Source organism: Corvus cornix, chromosome 2, assembly GCF_000738735.6.
Source record: "Corvus cornix cornix isolate S_Up_H32 chromosome 2, ASM73873v5, whole genome shotgun sequence".
In the NCBI taxonomy this organism is placed as follows: Eukaryota; Metazoa; Chordata; class Aves; order Passeriformes; family Corvidae; genus Corvus; species Corvus cornix.
In genome coordinates, this window is record NC_046333.1 from 66,004,644 (window position 1) to 66,021,456 (window position 16,813).

Here is a 16,813-nt window from a genome sequence, read left to right on the forward strand (position 1 = left end):
CAGTAGGGTAAATTTCTGAACCTATTGAACTCCTGTCAAAATTATCATTAACTTTGGTTGTGCTGCATGTGGCTTGTAGGAATCATTTCTCTTATTATATTTATTTATTGTAGCTTTCAGAACGTGTCTGATCATTTTTACGTATTTGCTTTTTAGTAGGGTATTAGTCTTAATTTAGAGGAAGTCCACTGTTTTCAGAAAAACATATATATATGTGCATATATAAATGTAAAAATATGAAGATATTAATATCTATATTAACCTGTCAGTGCTATGGTTCAGTAATTTTTGACAGATTTATTGATTGTGTCTGCTGCAAGTGGTGTTTTTTACTGGAAATTGACACCCACAATCAAACAGGAAAGATGGATGCTGTAAAAACTGCAATTTTTCAATGGTTCTTGTAATTAGTCCTTTTGTATTGAGAGTTTTCAGGAGCTATGTTGCCAGGAGTGGTCTTTATCACTGGACATTTAAGCAACTGGCTTGAAAAAATAATACTGTTTTTTAGAAGCTGCCATGTGACATTCTAAAATAAATGGGTCTGAACTGTTTTCTTACTTTGGTTTTGGCTTTGATTAATACTACCAGATGTGCTTTTTTTAGATAATCTTTGCCTGTTTTGACTGTCAGCATTTGAAATAGGGTCTGTAGCCACGTACCAGACCAAGAGTGACTCTTGCCCAGTGCTGCTCGAGGTGTTATACAAGGACAGTGCTTAGCACTTGGGCCTTCCTTAGTTCAATGTGACCATATATATTTCGAGCCTTGTCTCCCCAAGGGAATTACTGTGGAACTTATCAGACTTAAGGTCCCTCGAGATCTCCTGCTGTTTGACTTCACCGTATCCATTGTTGACATCTCTCTAATACTAAATGAACTTTTCATTGTTGTAATGAGTCCTGCTTCCTCTCTCCCCTGGACCATGATCTCTTTTTTGTGACACCTCATTTATAATTGTTTTGGTTCTATTTTCATTCTATTGCATTGTATGAAAGGGTAGAGCTCATTCATTTTTAGCTGCTGTGTGATGAGCAGATACACTGGTTATGTAAGTGGACTTAGAAAATAGGAGAACGGGGAATGTCAGGGAAGTCTGTCTATAAATATTCTACATAACCAAACTTTTCTAAATGAAGCACTGCCGTTCTGCAAGTGAAATAAAGCAGTTGCTGTTGAATGCATACTGAGAGACAAGTCTTATAATGTTCTTCATTTGTTGAGGTTTCTTTGCATTAATTAAAATTGGGGGAAAACAAAGTATTTTAATCTGACCTTCATTTGGCATTTGTTTTAACTTTTCTTCTATTTTATTTAATTCTTCCACTTCTGTTGTTCAATTAGTGTTTGACCCCTTTAGCAGAGATTTAAATTAAATGACATTTCAATGCCATCCCATATTTAAAATACTGTGTTAGTTGTGGATCATAAAGGATGATCTTCGTTCTTTAGCTAATTTATTCATTTAACAATTTCCCTCCAGAAGTTCCAGCAGAAGGCTCTGAAGCAAACTAAGCAGAAGAAATCCAAGTCGGCTGAATTTCTGATGGGTGAGCCTTGCTTGATGAGTTATTGCTCATAATTTGTGTAAGGATTAATTAACTAATTACAGACAAATGGCTGTGGGCGAAATTTTGCTCTTGCTTGTCAGGGTGCAATTTGTAATTATTTTAATCATTTATTCTTTTTTTTTTTTTTTTTTTTTAGAGTTAATTTTAACCTAATTCTGTTTTGGCGACATTTGAGGACGATACACTTGAGTCTTTCAGCAAAGGAATTACTAGAAGGAATTTTCGGCTTGTCATTGAAATACACTTTGCTATAATATGCTCTTCTGACCTCCTTGTTTTCTATAGTAAAAGAAGAGAGAGCAGCAACAGAAGGCATTGAAAATCCAGCTTTTAACATCAGCAGCACAGATCTTTCAGCATACCAGCCTTCAGAAGAGAAAGTTATTAGACATGACAAGCCAGATAGCACCCTTGCAGCTCACCAACAAAAACTCGGGCTGCAAGCCCATGCTGAACCAAGAGGTGAGACATCAAACCTGATTAGCCTCAAATGCAGCAACAGTGGTTGTGTTCCCCATCTAACCTGCACACTCCACAGCCTGTGCTGGGCGTTGCCATCCCAGCATGTTCAAGCAGGCTCCCCAGAAAACCCTGGGTAGGAAATCCAACATGCTGCCAAAAAACACGGGCTGTCTAAATATTTAGAGACCTAGGCTTTGTCTCCATGCTCAAGTGACTCCCTGTGACGGGGTGCAGGTTGTGTGGGCCTCTCTGCCAGTGGGAGTGAGTGCAGTGAGCTGCTGCTCGTGGCAGTGCTTCCCCCAATTTGGATTGAACTGGGTTTTGGAGGAACTGCAGCCAGTCTGAGCACACAGATGCTGCTCGTTCACTGGCTCCCTAGCATTGAATAGTTTTAAACAGCTTACAGATCCGTGATTGATTGTTGTCCTTAGGTCTCCCATATGCCCTCAGTCAATCGGCATCCTGCCTCTGTTTCATCTTTCATTATTTTTTCAGCCAGTGTTGCTCAGATGCTTGGAGCAGAGTCCTGTTCGCTCAGCTTGTCCAAGGGAGCGATCCTGGCTTTTCAGCTCAGTTTTGATGCAGCAGCCGAAAGAATTGCTGCCTTGGGAAGCAATTTCTGTTTATTGTTTTGGTTTACCTGAACTATAAGGAGCTTCACTTGATGTCAGTTCTCCTTTTGCAGAGTTTTGGTATCTTTTAATCTATTATTTAATGACTCCATTTGGAATTATTTTTAACCCTGGATGTTATGGAAAATGGTTATTTTTAGTTTGTAATCCAGTGAGAAAGAAGGTGACAAAAGGAAGTTAAAGGTATAATTTAAAGGTATTGCGAGTCATATGAGGAAAATCTTGGGCCAAGATTTAGCATAAAAGCAAAAATTCCTAAAGTCAGACTCAAAATCTTCCCTAAATACCTGTTAAAAAATTTACTTGATTGGACTACGTGGTCTCATTAACTTCAAGTGGACTGTGTGCATCTGTGAATATGCAAATGTGCATCCAAGGGCCAAGACTTCCCAAGGTACCAAAGTAACTGGTGTGGCTTGGAACAGTCCTGATCACTCAGCATTACCCATCCAACTCACAAGTGTTGTGCCCTTGCACTCCTCCAGCCCAGGTATTTAAATGGGTAAGTGCAGGCTGGTGAGCAGACCTTCAGGCAGTCAGGCTTTTAAAACATTGGATCTTGTTGTGTTAAGATTTTATCCTTGCGGGACTGGAGAGCCCACGGCTCCTAATGGCTTCTTGCAAAATTAGGTTTGGCTTTCCATTTAGCCTTCATGTGACTCTGTGCAGTGCCACATGGAGCAGGAATTCTTCTTCTTTCCTTTGCAGACTGTCAGAACAGTGATTAAGCAGACAAAGGGATTGATTGTTTTTTAATGAAATAGTCTATCTGGCAAAAAATGAAGTCGGGCTCGCTGGAGACTATCCATGCTTTCAGTGGCCTCTTCAGAAATTCATGAATAGTTCCCTCAAGAAAACAACACATTTTTTTTAAAAGCTTGAAATGCGTTTTTAAACATTTTGATTTTTCATCCTAAATAGCATTTTGCTCAAAAAACCCTAGTTGAATATAGTCTTTGTGAAAGGAGCAGAAATTTTTCCATTTTGCCTGGAATGCAATGCCTTGACACAATGGTAAATGTTTCTGTAATGGGAGAGGAAAGCTTGCCGAGAGTTGGAAAATTTTGTTTCCCAACACTGTGTCTCCCTTCTTGACCTTCTGTTCATCCAGTTAACCAAAAGATCAGTTATTCACATAGCTCTAAGTCAAGCAGCTGTTAAAAAGTAATCATCCATTTATACCATCATAAAAAAGTCTAGATTGGAAAATATCTCTAGAGATCATCTGGTCCAACCTTGCATTAAATTATTCTTAGTCTAACTTGTGTCAGCAATCACAGGGACCGGTTAAAATTCATCAAGAGCCACTAATAAGCCAACATCTTCAAGCCTGAAACATGGGAAAAAATCTTCAGGTACCTCATGAACTAATTTTCCCCATTTCCAAGTGTAACAATTCTTCATTATAGAGGGAAAGAGAAAAGCCAGCTGCACAGGTAAATACAGTATCACATTAATGTAGTAATGTATAAATAGTTATATTTCACAGTCCTCAGTGAAGACTCTGTCTACAGGTAGTACATCCTTCATGCATCAATCTGTTGAGGGCTGGGTCCTCCAGAACCCAAAGATTCAGTTCTTTGAGCCTACCTTCCTTTGTTCCAAGTTCATAGAGGCTTTGCATAGCCAGTGCCATTTCAGCTCACAGCAAAACCAGACGTGGTGTTGAACACTATTGATATCTTCTACCACAGGGGAAACATTTCCACAGCATCCTCTCCTGCTCCTCAGCTCTCAGGAACCAGTACGCAGTTCACAAGGCATATCAGCACAGAATTTTCCCTTTTTTTCCACCTGGGATACAAGAGTTGCACCCCATGCTGGAAGCTATTTCTCTAGGAGGGTGTGCCCACACACCAAGCACAGCAGCATAGCCCATGTAAAATAAATGTTTTAGGCTCTACACTGCTCCCTTTCCTTTTTCTCCTCTTCTTCCCTGGATGCTAATAAAATACTCTCTCTGTTGGGGTTACTTCCCTTCACAACTGTTGGCTGCTCTTCCAGCTCTCAGCCCCCAGGCTTAGGTTCAGTTGCTTACTCAATGGGGAATGGCATTTGTCAATTCTAATGCTTGGTGTTAAACTGCACAGCTTAAAACCAGTTATAACCTTGAGCAAAATTATTTAATCACAGGATTTAGCAGATTACAGGTTGAGAACACTATATAAACATCAGGCTGGGTTTTCAGGCTAAGCACTTGGAGGCAAGGCAGAGAGAAGGCAATGCCTTTCCACTATCTTTCCACCTATCGCCCATGTTGTTAATGGCAGCAAATAATAGCCACAGGGGTTACTATCATTTCCTCCACCTGGCAACAGTGTCACAGGCTGTTCCTCTGTCAGCAATTGCCAGAGGGAAGTGTTCTCTAGAAAAACCTCCACCTACTTTTGAGATGTCTTCTTGCACATCTCCATACTAAATATACTGGGAAGTGGTGTGAATAGTCAGCTGCGTGTTCAAGACAGGCTTAAAACCTGTTCCTGAAATTTTGTTGTTCAGGACTAGGCCACTGAGTAACTCTTTCTGCTCTTTGCTCTCCATCATCAGTGAAGTCCTAATACTGTTGTTAAGTGTTATAGTGACCCAGGGGAACTGCCTGACTATTTACTCAGATTAATCTCCTGATTTTTCAGCCAGCTAATTGGTTTCCATCATATTTTCTCTTCTGGATTCTATGCTGGCTTTTTTCTGATTGCTTCCATCACCTTCATTTCTTTCACATATCGCTTGTGAAAATAAGTTAATCTAGCAGCAGCCTTGTACTAGTCAAACTGCAATTTCCTTATTTCTTAAAATACTCAGTTTCCTTGTGGCTAAATCCAACCAACCCTTTTGCCTTTCTTCATCTCATCAAACATTGAATTTACAGAGGTTTTCATGATGGCCATCACAATGGAAGGCCTGATAGACAAATTTCCCTGGGAAAAACATTTGGGGTTACATCACACAAATCTGCAAGAACCTGTGTCCACCAGTTCCTCAGTTGTCAGACACCCAATCTCAAGGTGAGCCAATATCAGTTTTTCTCTTTTCTCCAGAGGGGTTTAAACCCAAAAATACATTGTAGAGTGTCCTAAAGTTCAGGCTGGCTTGGTAAAGTCTCTGCTCAGCAAAGAGCTTCCAGCAAACTGTCATGACAGGGGCACCAAACCCCCAGGAATTATTCCATCTTTGTCTGACAGCAGAAGACAAGGGCAATGGCTCAAATTCAGATGGATGATGTATGTTACAAGCAATCCCTGAATACAGGACTACTGTACTTAGCATTTTATTGTAGGCCAGTAAAGCAAATGTTATTCTATTTTAGCATTCAATACATTTTGTCCTCAGCTGCTATCAGAAAAAGTCCAAGTGCCTTATACTAGTTTGTGGTTTTTAGTGTTCATTGCAGAGATACACAGATTTGCTCTAGCTAGTGCTGAGAAGAGCCCTGTGGGATGGCACTGTTCACATTGTCACAAGATAAGTAAAATATCCAGCCCAACCATACAGAGAGAATATATGTCAGATCAAATTAGAATGTGGTCTTTCTGCAGTGTCAACTGCACATGCAAGCCGCAGAATCCAGGGATGGGGTGTTTTGAGCATGCTCCCACTGCATGGCCCACCTTGTAGCTGGTGACTGCATAGGCATCTTTGGAGACTCTGATAGTCTGCATCTTTTGCAAGGAAGAGAAAAAAAAGGCTTATCGTGTTCTCCTGTATGCTGTGCACTTGTAAAAGGCTTGAGGCAGTCTGACCCTAAATATTGATGATTCAAGTTAAAATTGTCTCCAGATGACAAGAAGCATTCATTTTTTCCCCATTATCCCCAATACACAAATTTTTTCAAAACTAGATTATCTCCTAAAATCAAAAGCTCTAATTAATTCTACCATTTTATCTGCAACGGGCACTGTTAACATCTCATATCATGCTCCAATAAATTTGCCCACAGAGATTAACAACATCTGAGGGGGGAAAGAAAAGGAAAGAAAAAAAGGAGGGAAAGAAAGCTTTTTCAGTTGAAGACCAGGAACTATTCTTCTAATTATCCCAGATACCGACTGGCATTAGCATGGCTATACTGCTTCTGGGAGCAAATTAGTGTCTACGTGGATCTCTGCTGCATCACCTCCAAGCTGCAGAGCTAGGCTGGGTGTACCTAACACAGTGCTGCATGTGTCCTGCAGGGAAAATCCCGCTGTAAAATAGAGCATCTCTGCTCCTTATCAAGCTAAAGTAGAGAGAAGCTAAAGTAGAGAGAAGCTAAAGTAGAGAGAAGCCTTTGCTAAGGAACAGTTACTGCCAAAGGTTGTTCAACTGGGTCAGGACAATATAAGCCCTTCCTTGCTCAAGAATGTAACCAGGCAAGGACCTTGAAGTAGGAATATACTGACAAAAAAGAGCTTTGTGAAGGAGCCATGTGGGATATCAGATTGTTAAAAGTATCAGCAACTCTATTGCGTTCAGTCTGTTTATAGAGAACTGGAGACTAACACTTTTTGAACAGGGTCTAATTTTGTTCCAAAGAAGTGGTAGGAACCCACTGGAGAGACAGCAAACACAGGTGAAGAAATAGGCATCTGCTGTAAATTCATGTTTGTGCTCCATGTGAAGGAAATGGGAGCTTGCAACACTGCTGATTTGTGTTGGACCAAGTGATTTGCATAAAGGATGGGACCAGAAATATGAATCAAAACCATACTCTTTTTTTCCTTAAACAATGGCAAAGTTTGTATCTAATAATTCAAGTTCTATGTATGTTGTTCCATGCTTTCTGATTCCAACAGGGACTTTGAAATGGAAATGCCAAACTCGGTATGCAGGGCATGATGGATCACCATGTATGCATAGGAATAAAAGGGTTGTCATTGGAAGTAATTTTGCGTTGAATTACACAATGTGTAATCCAATTGAAATCAGCAGAACGGCACAAGGTGTAATGTAGTGTGCAAAACGTGATCCATTGCATGCAATTCTAACAACAGGGATACCGCACCACTCATCTAAGTAATGTGTTAAAACTGAATTTGTGAAAGGTAGGGGGAGAAGAATTGTGAAGAATGAATGCATTTTATAATTGGGAAAATACTTTTTCAGAGAGTGATTGAATATATATTTAAGGCTAATTTATTACAGTTGGAAAATGTTTGCCTCGTAATAGTGCTGTCAGATCCTCAAAATTTGGCAAGTTCCCTCTCTGGCATAAGGTGGGACCAGCCAAGCCTCTCAGCCTGGGAGAGCTCAGTATCCATTTTCCCCATTGACATGTGTCACACTATCTAATAGTGTTCCTAAATGAACTCCATCATCATCAGTAAATCTTTTTCTCGTGCCCTCGACCAACAGTGTTTCCCCAGGAAAAGTAGCAGGTCTCACACTGGCATCCCTTGGCACAGTGCCCTCTGTTGCCTGCAGGAAAGACAAAAAAAAGGGAAAAATAACTAATTCCCATGCTGTACCTTTGCTTAAACAGCAGAGAAGGTGGTAAGTCTTGCAGGAGTGGAGCAGGGCGCAAGAAATTGTGAGTGCCATGGGTGCGATGCGGTGTTTTTTAGGGGTTGGGGCGGGCACAGCACAATCTGCCCTGCTCAGGCTCAGGAGCAGCCCCTTTGTCAGTGTCCTGTCAAAGCTGACAAGTGAGTTTATTCAAGGCTTGCAGTATAAACATAAGACGCAGTTATCTGATTTCCTCATTACCTATGGTGTCTGCTGAGGATAAGGAGAACGACATATGATACCTTTAAAACATTTTTTTAAAAATTGGGAAGTCACCTGGTGTCGGTAGTGTTTAACAAGCTGTGTTTTCAAGATAAAGTCTACTGGCTTAATGCTCTTCACGATCAGGGTGCCATTAACATGTAATTTTTCATTGAATACTGCTTAGTATTCCTGAAAATTTCATGAATATTCATGAAAAGCTCTGTGTAAACATCTCTACCACTTTTCCATATATTTGATAATCTGAAATAAAGTTGCAATCTCCGGGAATCTTATTTTAGATCTGCAAAGAAAATACTTATCTATACATATAATATCGAAAATAATGTTAGATACGTATGTCTCAAATGGGCATGAGCTGGGGTAAAAGTGACCAATAACTTGGGTCAGTAATGATAATTAAGAACCGAAACTAAAAGTGTAGCTTCTGGTTTCTTTGCCTTGAAAAAATCAGAATGGAAACTTAACATTGTTTTCTGGATTACATATTAATTCACTATGTTCTATAAGACTGTAGTTTTATTTTTAACATCTTCGTAACGTTTGGATATGAGTAACTCTAGCAACACTAAATTTTGGAATAAAACCTCAAATTTTTTCTTGTGAAAGTTTCAAATTTTCCTATATAATTTTCCACTTTTAAATCATTGCGTATATGAAATAAGAACTTATAAATTCACTCGAAACCCATTCAGTTTTTCACTGTGCAGGAACTCTTACTATTTATGCAGTTTTCATTGATGATTTTTCTTTATTTCTGCATTCTGTGAGATTTGTTTTAAGGTAAAAGGCTTCTTTTTCCTCTCATTCTTTAATTCTTTTGAATGATTTTTTTTAGGGCTCTTTATAGATTTTTTTCAAAGTACAGTGTAAAATCAAAGGCTCAAATAAGCAACTTGTAGATATCAAACTTTATCAGTGTAGGTGCTGAATCATGAAAACAGGTGGGTGGAAGGGCTAGTTACATAACCCATCATAACTTAAGGAAGGTTAAGTGAAGTAGTTGGAGATGCAGGAAGTGGGACCCTTGTCTTCCCTTCCTACTAATCCCAAGTCTTGGTTCTTCCTGGCCGAGTTGAGGTGGTCACTTTTCTTTGAGGATATTCAAGTGTGACCCCAGGACACTGCTTTGGCTCTCATAAAGGAATGGGGAAATATGTTATCACAGAGCCTTCAGTCTGGGCTGCCCAAAGGGCTGTATCTGCTAAGTAAAATGAAAAGTATCCCCAGGGAAATAAGTCCAGTTCTGTTGAATGGAGACAGTGAGTATTTGCTGTGATGTTCCCTAATAGGAATTGCCGCTGAAATCAATGCTTTAAGTCAGGTGTGGGAAAGGAGGACTACTCTTTTCCATTCCCAGCTGCATCACTATGTTTCAAAAGCACTTTGGGTCAAAATGCAGTCTCAGGCTGGGATTTCATCTTTCCAAAATGTCTCTGTCTTATTCTATCTGATACAAAAGGCTTCTGTGGGCTGCCTTAGTAAGGTCCAATAACGTTCTCCCAAGTCATTGGTAGACACATATTGACCATGGTGCTGTCTGAAAAGGCACTTGTTTCTTATCAGGGCAAGTTTGTGCACACCATAATCTGCATATTGTCTTCTAAAGAAAGATGGCTCATGCCAATTTTTTTTCCTTTTATCCTGAAGACCCAGCATCACTCTGAAAATAAACACCAACAATTGTTTATCCAAGCTTTTAGTGGTCAGTCATCTGGCTGTTGATAATTCCTTAATTTTTACATTGATTGGGAGTTACTTAACAAATTCAACAGAGTTTTTTCTATTCTTTCATTAAACTAAAAACCTAGATCGGTAATACAACATAAATGGAATAATTGCCTGTTATCCAAATTCCATGCTATACCTTTCATGTGTAATTGACAAGGACTACCTGATCTCTTTGTGGAGTAGAGGACAACGTAGAAATTCAGCTTAGTCATGCCTTTCCTGTGTGGTATTCTCAGGACATAGACTACATAATTGACTACAGACATCTTATCTTAAAAGCCGTCTTTTAAGTTTCATCCAGTCCTAGTAATTCGTGTACAGTCCCATGGGCTGCATCCAAGGATTATGCTAATTTTATTAGCAACTCCTCTTGCTTTAATTAAACCGTAGAAATTCCCATCTGGTCACTCTTGTGCCAACACCCTTCTTTCCATTTTTATTTTAATGTATAGATAATCTGTGATTTTGCATTTCAATTCTGATTTCCTGAATTATCCATCATGTTTTCCACATGAAATAACACAATTTTGAGGGGAGAGCAGGACTTCAAATTGAGTTAATGGGTTTGAGGCAACCTCTGGATCAAAGCAAAGACCCAAGTTTCTAAAGTTGGCCAGGTCTTTTTTTGGGAGCAGGTAGTCAAAGTTACTTGCTCTGTTGAAAGCATCAAGCTATATGGTGCTGTTCAAAATACCTACAAGCAAGCTCTGTATTAACATTTACTGTGTTTATACCACAAAGCAGACTGATGTGAATTCCTTAGTGGACTGTTAATTTACATGTTATATGCTTTCAAATATTTCTGAAAGCAAATGTGAAATGATTGGTAATCTGTTCACATGCTCACAAAATGTTATTAGCAAAATGCCTTGGGCAGTGTGTTACGTTGACTAAAATTGATGATTTTGTATTTTAAAACTAAAGCAACTCCCACTTCCCCTGAGAAATTTTAGGACCTGCCCAGAGCCCAGACCTCCTGGTCACACCACTTGTCAAGGTGTGTGTGTTGAGCTGAGGGGGAAAAAGACCAAGAACCCCACAAACAGCAACATCCCCCGCCCAGAGCCGTGACCTAAGGTTCGTGTGATTCAGCTCTTCTGAACACCTCAATAAAAGTCTTCTGTGGAGTCCTGCAGTTTAAAATAGCTTGTTATCTATAAAATCACCATGAGGAGGTGATTCTGGTGTTCACCACTTGTTCTGCTTATGTAAGTTTTAAAGAGTGTATGTTGCTCTGAGGAAATCAAGCCTGGTGGTTCTTTTTCCTTCTGCATAACTGTCTGTTGCCAGCTGTGTGTGGTTCTGACAGAGCCAAAGCCCTGGACAAAATATCTCATACTCCTCAAAGTGTTGAGGTTGTTCTTTTTTTTAAAGAGGACCAGAGAGCAAGCTCTGGTCTAATCTTATTTGTCAATGTATCTCTTTTTTTGAATAATGGTTTCCATGCCTTGCAGACTCAAATAAAACATGACACTTCCTCCTAAATGCCAATTATTCTGTCCAGAAGAGTTGCCCAAAAGTCTACTCCACAAAGTTTCACACCAGACTCACATGGGACATTAAAATTCAATAAAAGCTGTTGTGATAATAAGATTGTGCAAAAAGCCTATGCAAGAGCTGAATATTGTTTGCATGGGTGCAACATACGTTCCAGCAATTTACATTTACATCTATGAAATAATTGAATAAAGAAATGCATCATCATTTTCTTTTTTTAGTACGTAGGTGAATTATTTTACCAGCATGTGAAGGGGTGTTCATATAACATCATGGTGCTTTGTGCTAGAGAAAAACAATTACAGTGAATAAGGTAGAATAGCTCTGTTATTGCAGTACATAAGACTTTGATTACATACTGCCAAGATTCATACCAGCCTAGTAGTTGTTGACAGATAAAGTAACAAAAATGAAACTCATTTATTTTTTCTTTATTGAGACCTCAAGGTAAAGCAAATTTTCAGTTCTTGTACTTACTACATTGAAGGAACAGAGACTGACAGTCAAAATGTGCCAGTCCAGAAATATAAATTAAACCTAGTTTCATATCAAAGTTTCATTTAGTCTCTGAAAAGGAGCTGCTGCTTGGATTATTTTTGATCCTAAAACAAATACACTGTAGACAACAGTAGTGTATCTTGGATGAATTAACCCCCTCATACATTCAGCTTTTATGTATTTCCCAGGATATATATCCATGTCTATTCAAGCAATTAAAAAATTTGTTATGGACTTAATTATTTTACTTTTTTTCCCCTGTTTAATAATAATTTACTGTGTTTGAAATCCAAATGAACATGTGGATGGTTTTAATAGAGTGCAGCACTTTTGCTGAAGAAAAGGCATATTTTGAGGAAAGTCTGCCCTCCCTCCTTTTGTACAGGAAATTCTTCTGGCTTTTACCATGAGTTCTTCTAGGCAGCTAGATACTGTATTATGTCATGATAATTCTAACAAACAATTTTTTTAGTAAATTTGTTTATTTTCTAAAGAGCAGATAAAAGTAGCTGCTAAAATAGCCAAGTACTAAAATGAGTGGGTCTATCCCATCAAAATCTTGGATTAGTTACCTAGTCCAACTGAACATAATTGCTGTTCAGATTAATGAGGCAGTATCCTAGTATCTCCTCTGTAATTAAACACTTCTCTGGTTCGATACAGTATTAAAGATGCACCAGACGTTGAAACCTCAGTGGTGAAATTTAAAACTGTTGAAATTGGAGAGGTCAGCTGTGAAACACAAATTCCTTTGCAGTATGGAAAATTCACTTGTATGGTGTGTTTCAAGAATAATTTGGCTTATATTGGGGATGCTGTATTTTTAAAAAATTTTCTTACCTTTCCACCATCTGAATTTGAGAGTTTTTTCTCATTAGTTCCTGAGAAAAAGTAACATAAAGTCCACTTGTTTTCAGAATTACCTTTTCTGACCTTTCACAAGATGATAATTGCAGTACCAGTAGGCTTAGAGGACTTGTTAAAAAAATTAAGCTTGTAAAGTAGCAAAAAATGCCCCTTTGCTTGCTGGTGTCGATTTCAAAATTAACATTTTAGTTCATGTGCTTCTAATAATCGCTGACCCTTACTTCATGTGCTTTCCACAGGAAATGAATACAGCAGAAATTACTTTGACCCGTTGATGGATGAGGAAATAAACCCAAGGCAGTGTGGGATGGAGGTCAGTGAAGAAGGTGAGGCAGAATTAAGTATGTAATTTTGGTGTCAGAATATTCTTTTCCATTCATGAAAATGAGGTGTCAGAGATCACATATGCAGTTCTATTTAAATATTGAGGTTTACAATTTAAATTCTAAGCCTTAACTGCTCTGAATACGATAGGCAGTATAGACTTTGATCAAGGACAGTGAGTTAATGGGTGGGTAAAAATGAGGCTGTGCTGTATTCACTCTGCTACTGTAGCAAAATGAAGCACGCTCCAAGAGCATTGTCTACACCATGTTCTTTTTAATTAATGAAGTTACTCCAGAACTGAGTGCTAAGCTGTAGCTTTTTCACAATCCTGCTCCCAAAGTCCTCCTTGGAGAGCAATTTTATTACGGAGTTGAATATGTGTTTGCCTAACAGAAGGAAACCCCAGAGTGTGTAAAAGTGCACGAGGAGTTTTTTTTGGTTTTCTTTTTGCCAGTTTAGCTGAGATATTTAGCTTTGCTCTCTGTGGGCGATAGCAGCTAGTGGAAGGGTGTGACTGCAGAGCTGGAAGAACAGAAGTTATGCATAGGTATGAGAGAGATTAACCAGGAGGTATTGTCTAGCAAGGAAATTCTCCTCTGCTGTCATGGCTTTTAGATAAAAAAGGGTGGGAACGGGCCTGCCTGAATTTGCATGGACTTAAGTAAGGACATCATCATGGTAATGAAGTGCTTAGCTATGCGCTGAGTGCTTTGGCCCGGCTCCTGTTGTTAAGCACTAATAAGCTGATGGCACGCAAGAGCCAGCTCTCCTGTGTTACCTGGCTAGCCCTTTGCTTTTCTAAAGCCTGTGCTTATTTGTACTGCAGAGACTTTATAGATGCACAGCTGTAGTCAGATCTAAAAAAAGTTATCTACTGTAAAGGGTCTCAAAGTTGTTCGCTTCTGAAAGTCATGTTGAGACAAAAACTTGTGTGACTAAAAAAAGCAGGCTCTATTGCATATCACTAACTTGAATTTCTATGTTCTGGTGGAAAAAAAGCAGGGTTGAATTACATCTAATCACAATAATTTCCCCATTCACTGTGTGGGAGACCAGTGTAATACCTTGGAAGTTGACTTATGGCTCAGAGTTTTAAAGGGAAGATTTTTTTTCCTGTTGGTCCTGCCTTGGTTCATCTTATGAAAAATCTTTATGAGTCATGATCTGCTTCATAATCAGAGAATGAAAAGCAGATTAGATTAATGTATCTGTGCATGTATGCCTAAAATCGTGTACGGGCAGAGTGGTGACGTAAGGGATATAGGGAAATACAGTTCTCATTGGGAGGAAACGTTCTCTTGACTGCGTTGAAGAGGCTGAGCAATAAACGTAACCGTAAATGCTGATTTTGTATTGTGTGGTGGGGCTTTTATATAGTTATTTATTTTGGAATTTGGAACAGGCTCTTAGTCCATAGACTTCCAGGGTTTGGAGTGGAGAGGTGGTTTTAGTCAATTGCATATCATGCTAAGCCTGAGATCCATGTATGAAGAGCTGTCTTTTGGTGGTCCTCCTTTTTCTCCCCGGCAAAAATGTGACTCAAAGGTTGAGATAACATTTGTTTATTAAAAGTCAATTAGTAACAGTACCAGCCTCAGGCTGTCTGTGTGGACCTCTGTAGAGCAGTTATAACACTATATTTGCCAACACCTCTGCCAAGAGCAAATCTTCTACCTTGGAGATATTCAAAAGGTGCCTGGACACGGTCCTGGGCTACTTGGCTCTGTTTGAGCAGGGAGAACTGGGCTAGCTGGACTCCAGAGGTGCCTTCCTACCTTAACCAGTCTGATTTGTCAATACTTACAAACCAGGCTTTCTGTCTGGCTTCTTTTTCCTTGCAGAAGTGTTAAATTAGTGGAAGTACATTTGTATGTAGTGGATGAAAAAAGACAGTCAGAACTAAAGCTTCGTCCTGCATGGTAATCCCCTGATGGAAACCATACTGGTTTACCTCCTTTTTTCAGAGTGGCTTGTCACAAGCAAGAGTCAAAACCAGAAAATCATGAAGAAATCAGGGCACACTTTGAAGTTGCACTCTTCTTAGAACTTCAGAAAGCCAGGCTCAATGCCCAAAGAGAATAGCTGGTGAAAAGCATATCTTCAGCCACTAACTATTCTTTAATGGGTTATTCTGTGAAAATGAAGATATTGGCAATTATCTTTTCTATATTTGATAAATTAGATTTGTTCTAGAAATTTGTATGAGTTCATAATGACCTGAGAGCAAACAACATCCCACTATGGATTTGCTTGCCCCCCTTGCCAAGGGAACATTTCAATGTTGCAGGCTAAAACAAACATAAAAGATTCTGTACTTTCAGAAGAGGTTTACAGAAGCCACTGCCTTCTTTGAATGCCCAGTGTAACTGAAAAACTTGGCTCTGAAATTTCATGGTAAAAAAGGTTTATTCTTTGAGATTCTATTGAGCACTTAAAAAGAGACACCCAAGCTTGCATGTAGCTGTACTTAATCCACCTGCCTTATATGCATTTCTTTGGTCTTCTATCTGCCTGTCTCCAGTGACAACTTGGAGAAGTCAGGGTATGAGAGATCTGGAGAGAAAATGATCCCAGTTGCTCATTTCTCCTTTGAATATAGAACCTTTAAGCAAATTTTTTTTTAGGTCTTATGGAAAAAGGTAAGCATGCATATCCTTTGCTGCTTTTTAAAATCTGCAGATATTACTAAAAATTTGAATGACTAACCAGCCACAAATTCAAAATACATAGAGTGTTGTAATTACTACTCATACTAGATAATGTGTTATTATTATGGACAGCAAGGTAAAATTTCTAATGAAGATCCAAAATCACGTTAGAATAAATTAGATATTTTGATTCTCGAGTCCAATAGAATTCATCTGGTAATTTGAACATCAACAGTTGTTTCAGCTGCTCTTTTAGCAGAATTAATAAACCAGTTTCAGTCCAGATCAACATATAATATTGCCCACAATTTAAAAGTATAAATTTTTTATTTTAAATTGTCTTGTATTGAACTGTAATTTCATTCTGAGCTGTGAAACTAGCCCTGTAAAAACTCTCTTCAAGTGTCAAAGGATTCCTGACTTTTGTATTTTTATATCTTTACTTTTCATTTAAAACAGTATTTCCTGAAATACTGCTGGAAGAAACTGTAGTCGTTTCACTGTTGTTTTTTTAAGATCCTGTGAAATTTGATGAGAGAATCCTGTACGCTAAACTGATGAAGCTTCTAGATGAAGAAAACAAGATGCTGGACTTCCAAGGTAAATAACAAAGTCAATTGCATAAAGAAAAATAAAACTCTTTTGAGTCTGCATGTGGGGAGGAGAGTGGGTAATCCATCTCCTTGAACTCAGAAGTCAAAGGGATGATGATTTTAATGCAAGTCTGTAAGGTCTTTTTATCCAAATGTTTTTGTTTTGCATCATGTTTATGTGGTTTAAGTGTAACTTAAGTGGCATGCTTTCTGTAGATTGTTTCACTGCATGTTGAATTCCACATTTATGAAAGAAGATTGGAAATATCATTGCTTATGTGCTC

The 16,813-nt window shown here is 38.8% G+C and overlaps 1 protein-coding gene across 1 annotated transcript in view; it reads left to right on the top strand.

The window, feature by feature from the left end:
• Window positions 1-16,813, top strand: part of LOC104691452 — a 170,199-nt gene that overhangs the window by 4,824 nt on the left and 148,562 nt on the right. Inside the window, exons 2-5 of the mRNA XM_039549741.1 lie at window positions 1,484-1,550; window positions 1,857-2,033; window positions 13,201-13,287; window positions 16,453-16,536. Coding sequence (XP_039405675.1) covers window positions 1,484-1,550; window positions 1,857-2,033; window positions 13,201-13,287; window positions 16,453-16,536 — 415 coding nt within the window. The remainder of the gene's footprint in view (window positions 1-1,483; window positions 1,551-1,856; window positions 2,034-13,200; window positions 13,288-16,452; window positions 16,537-16,813) is intronic.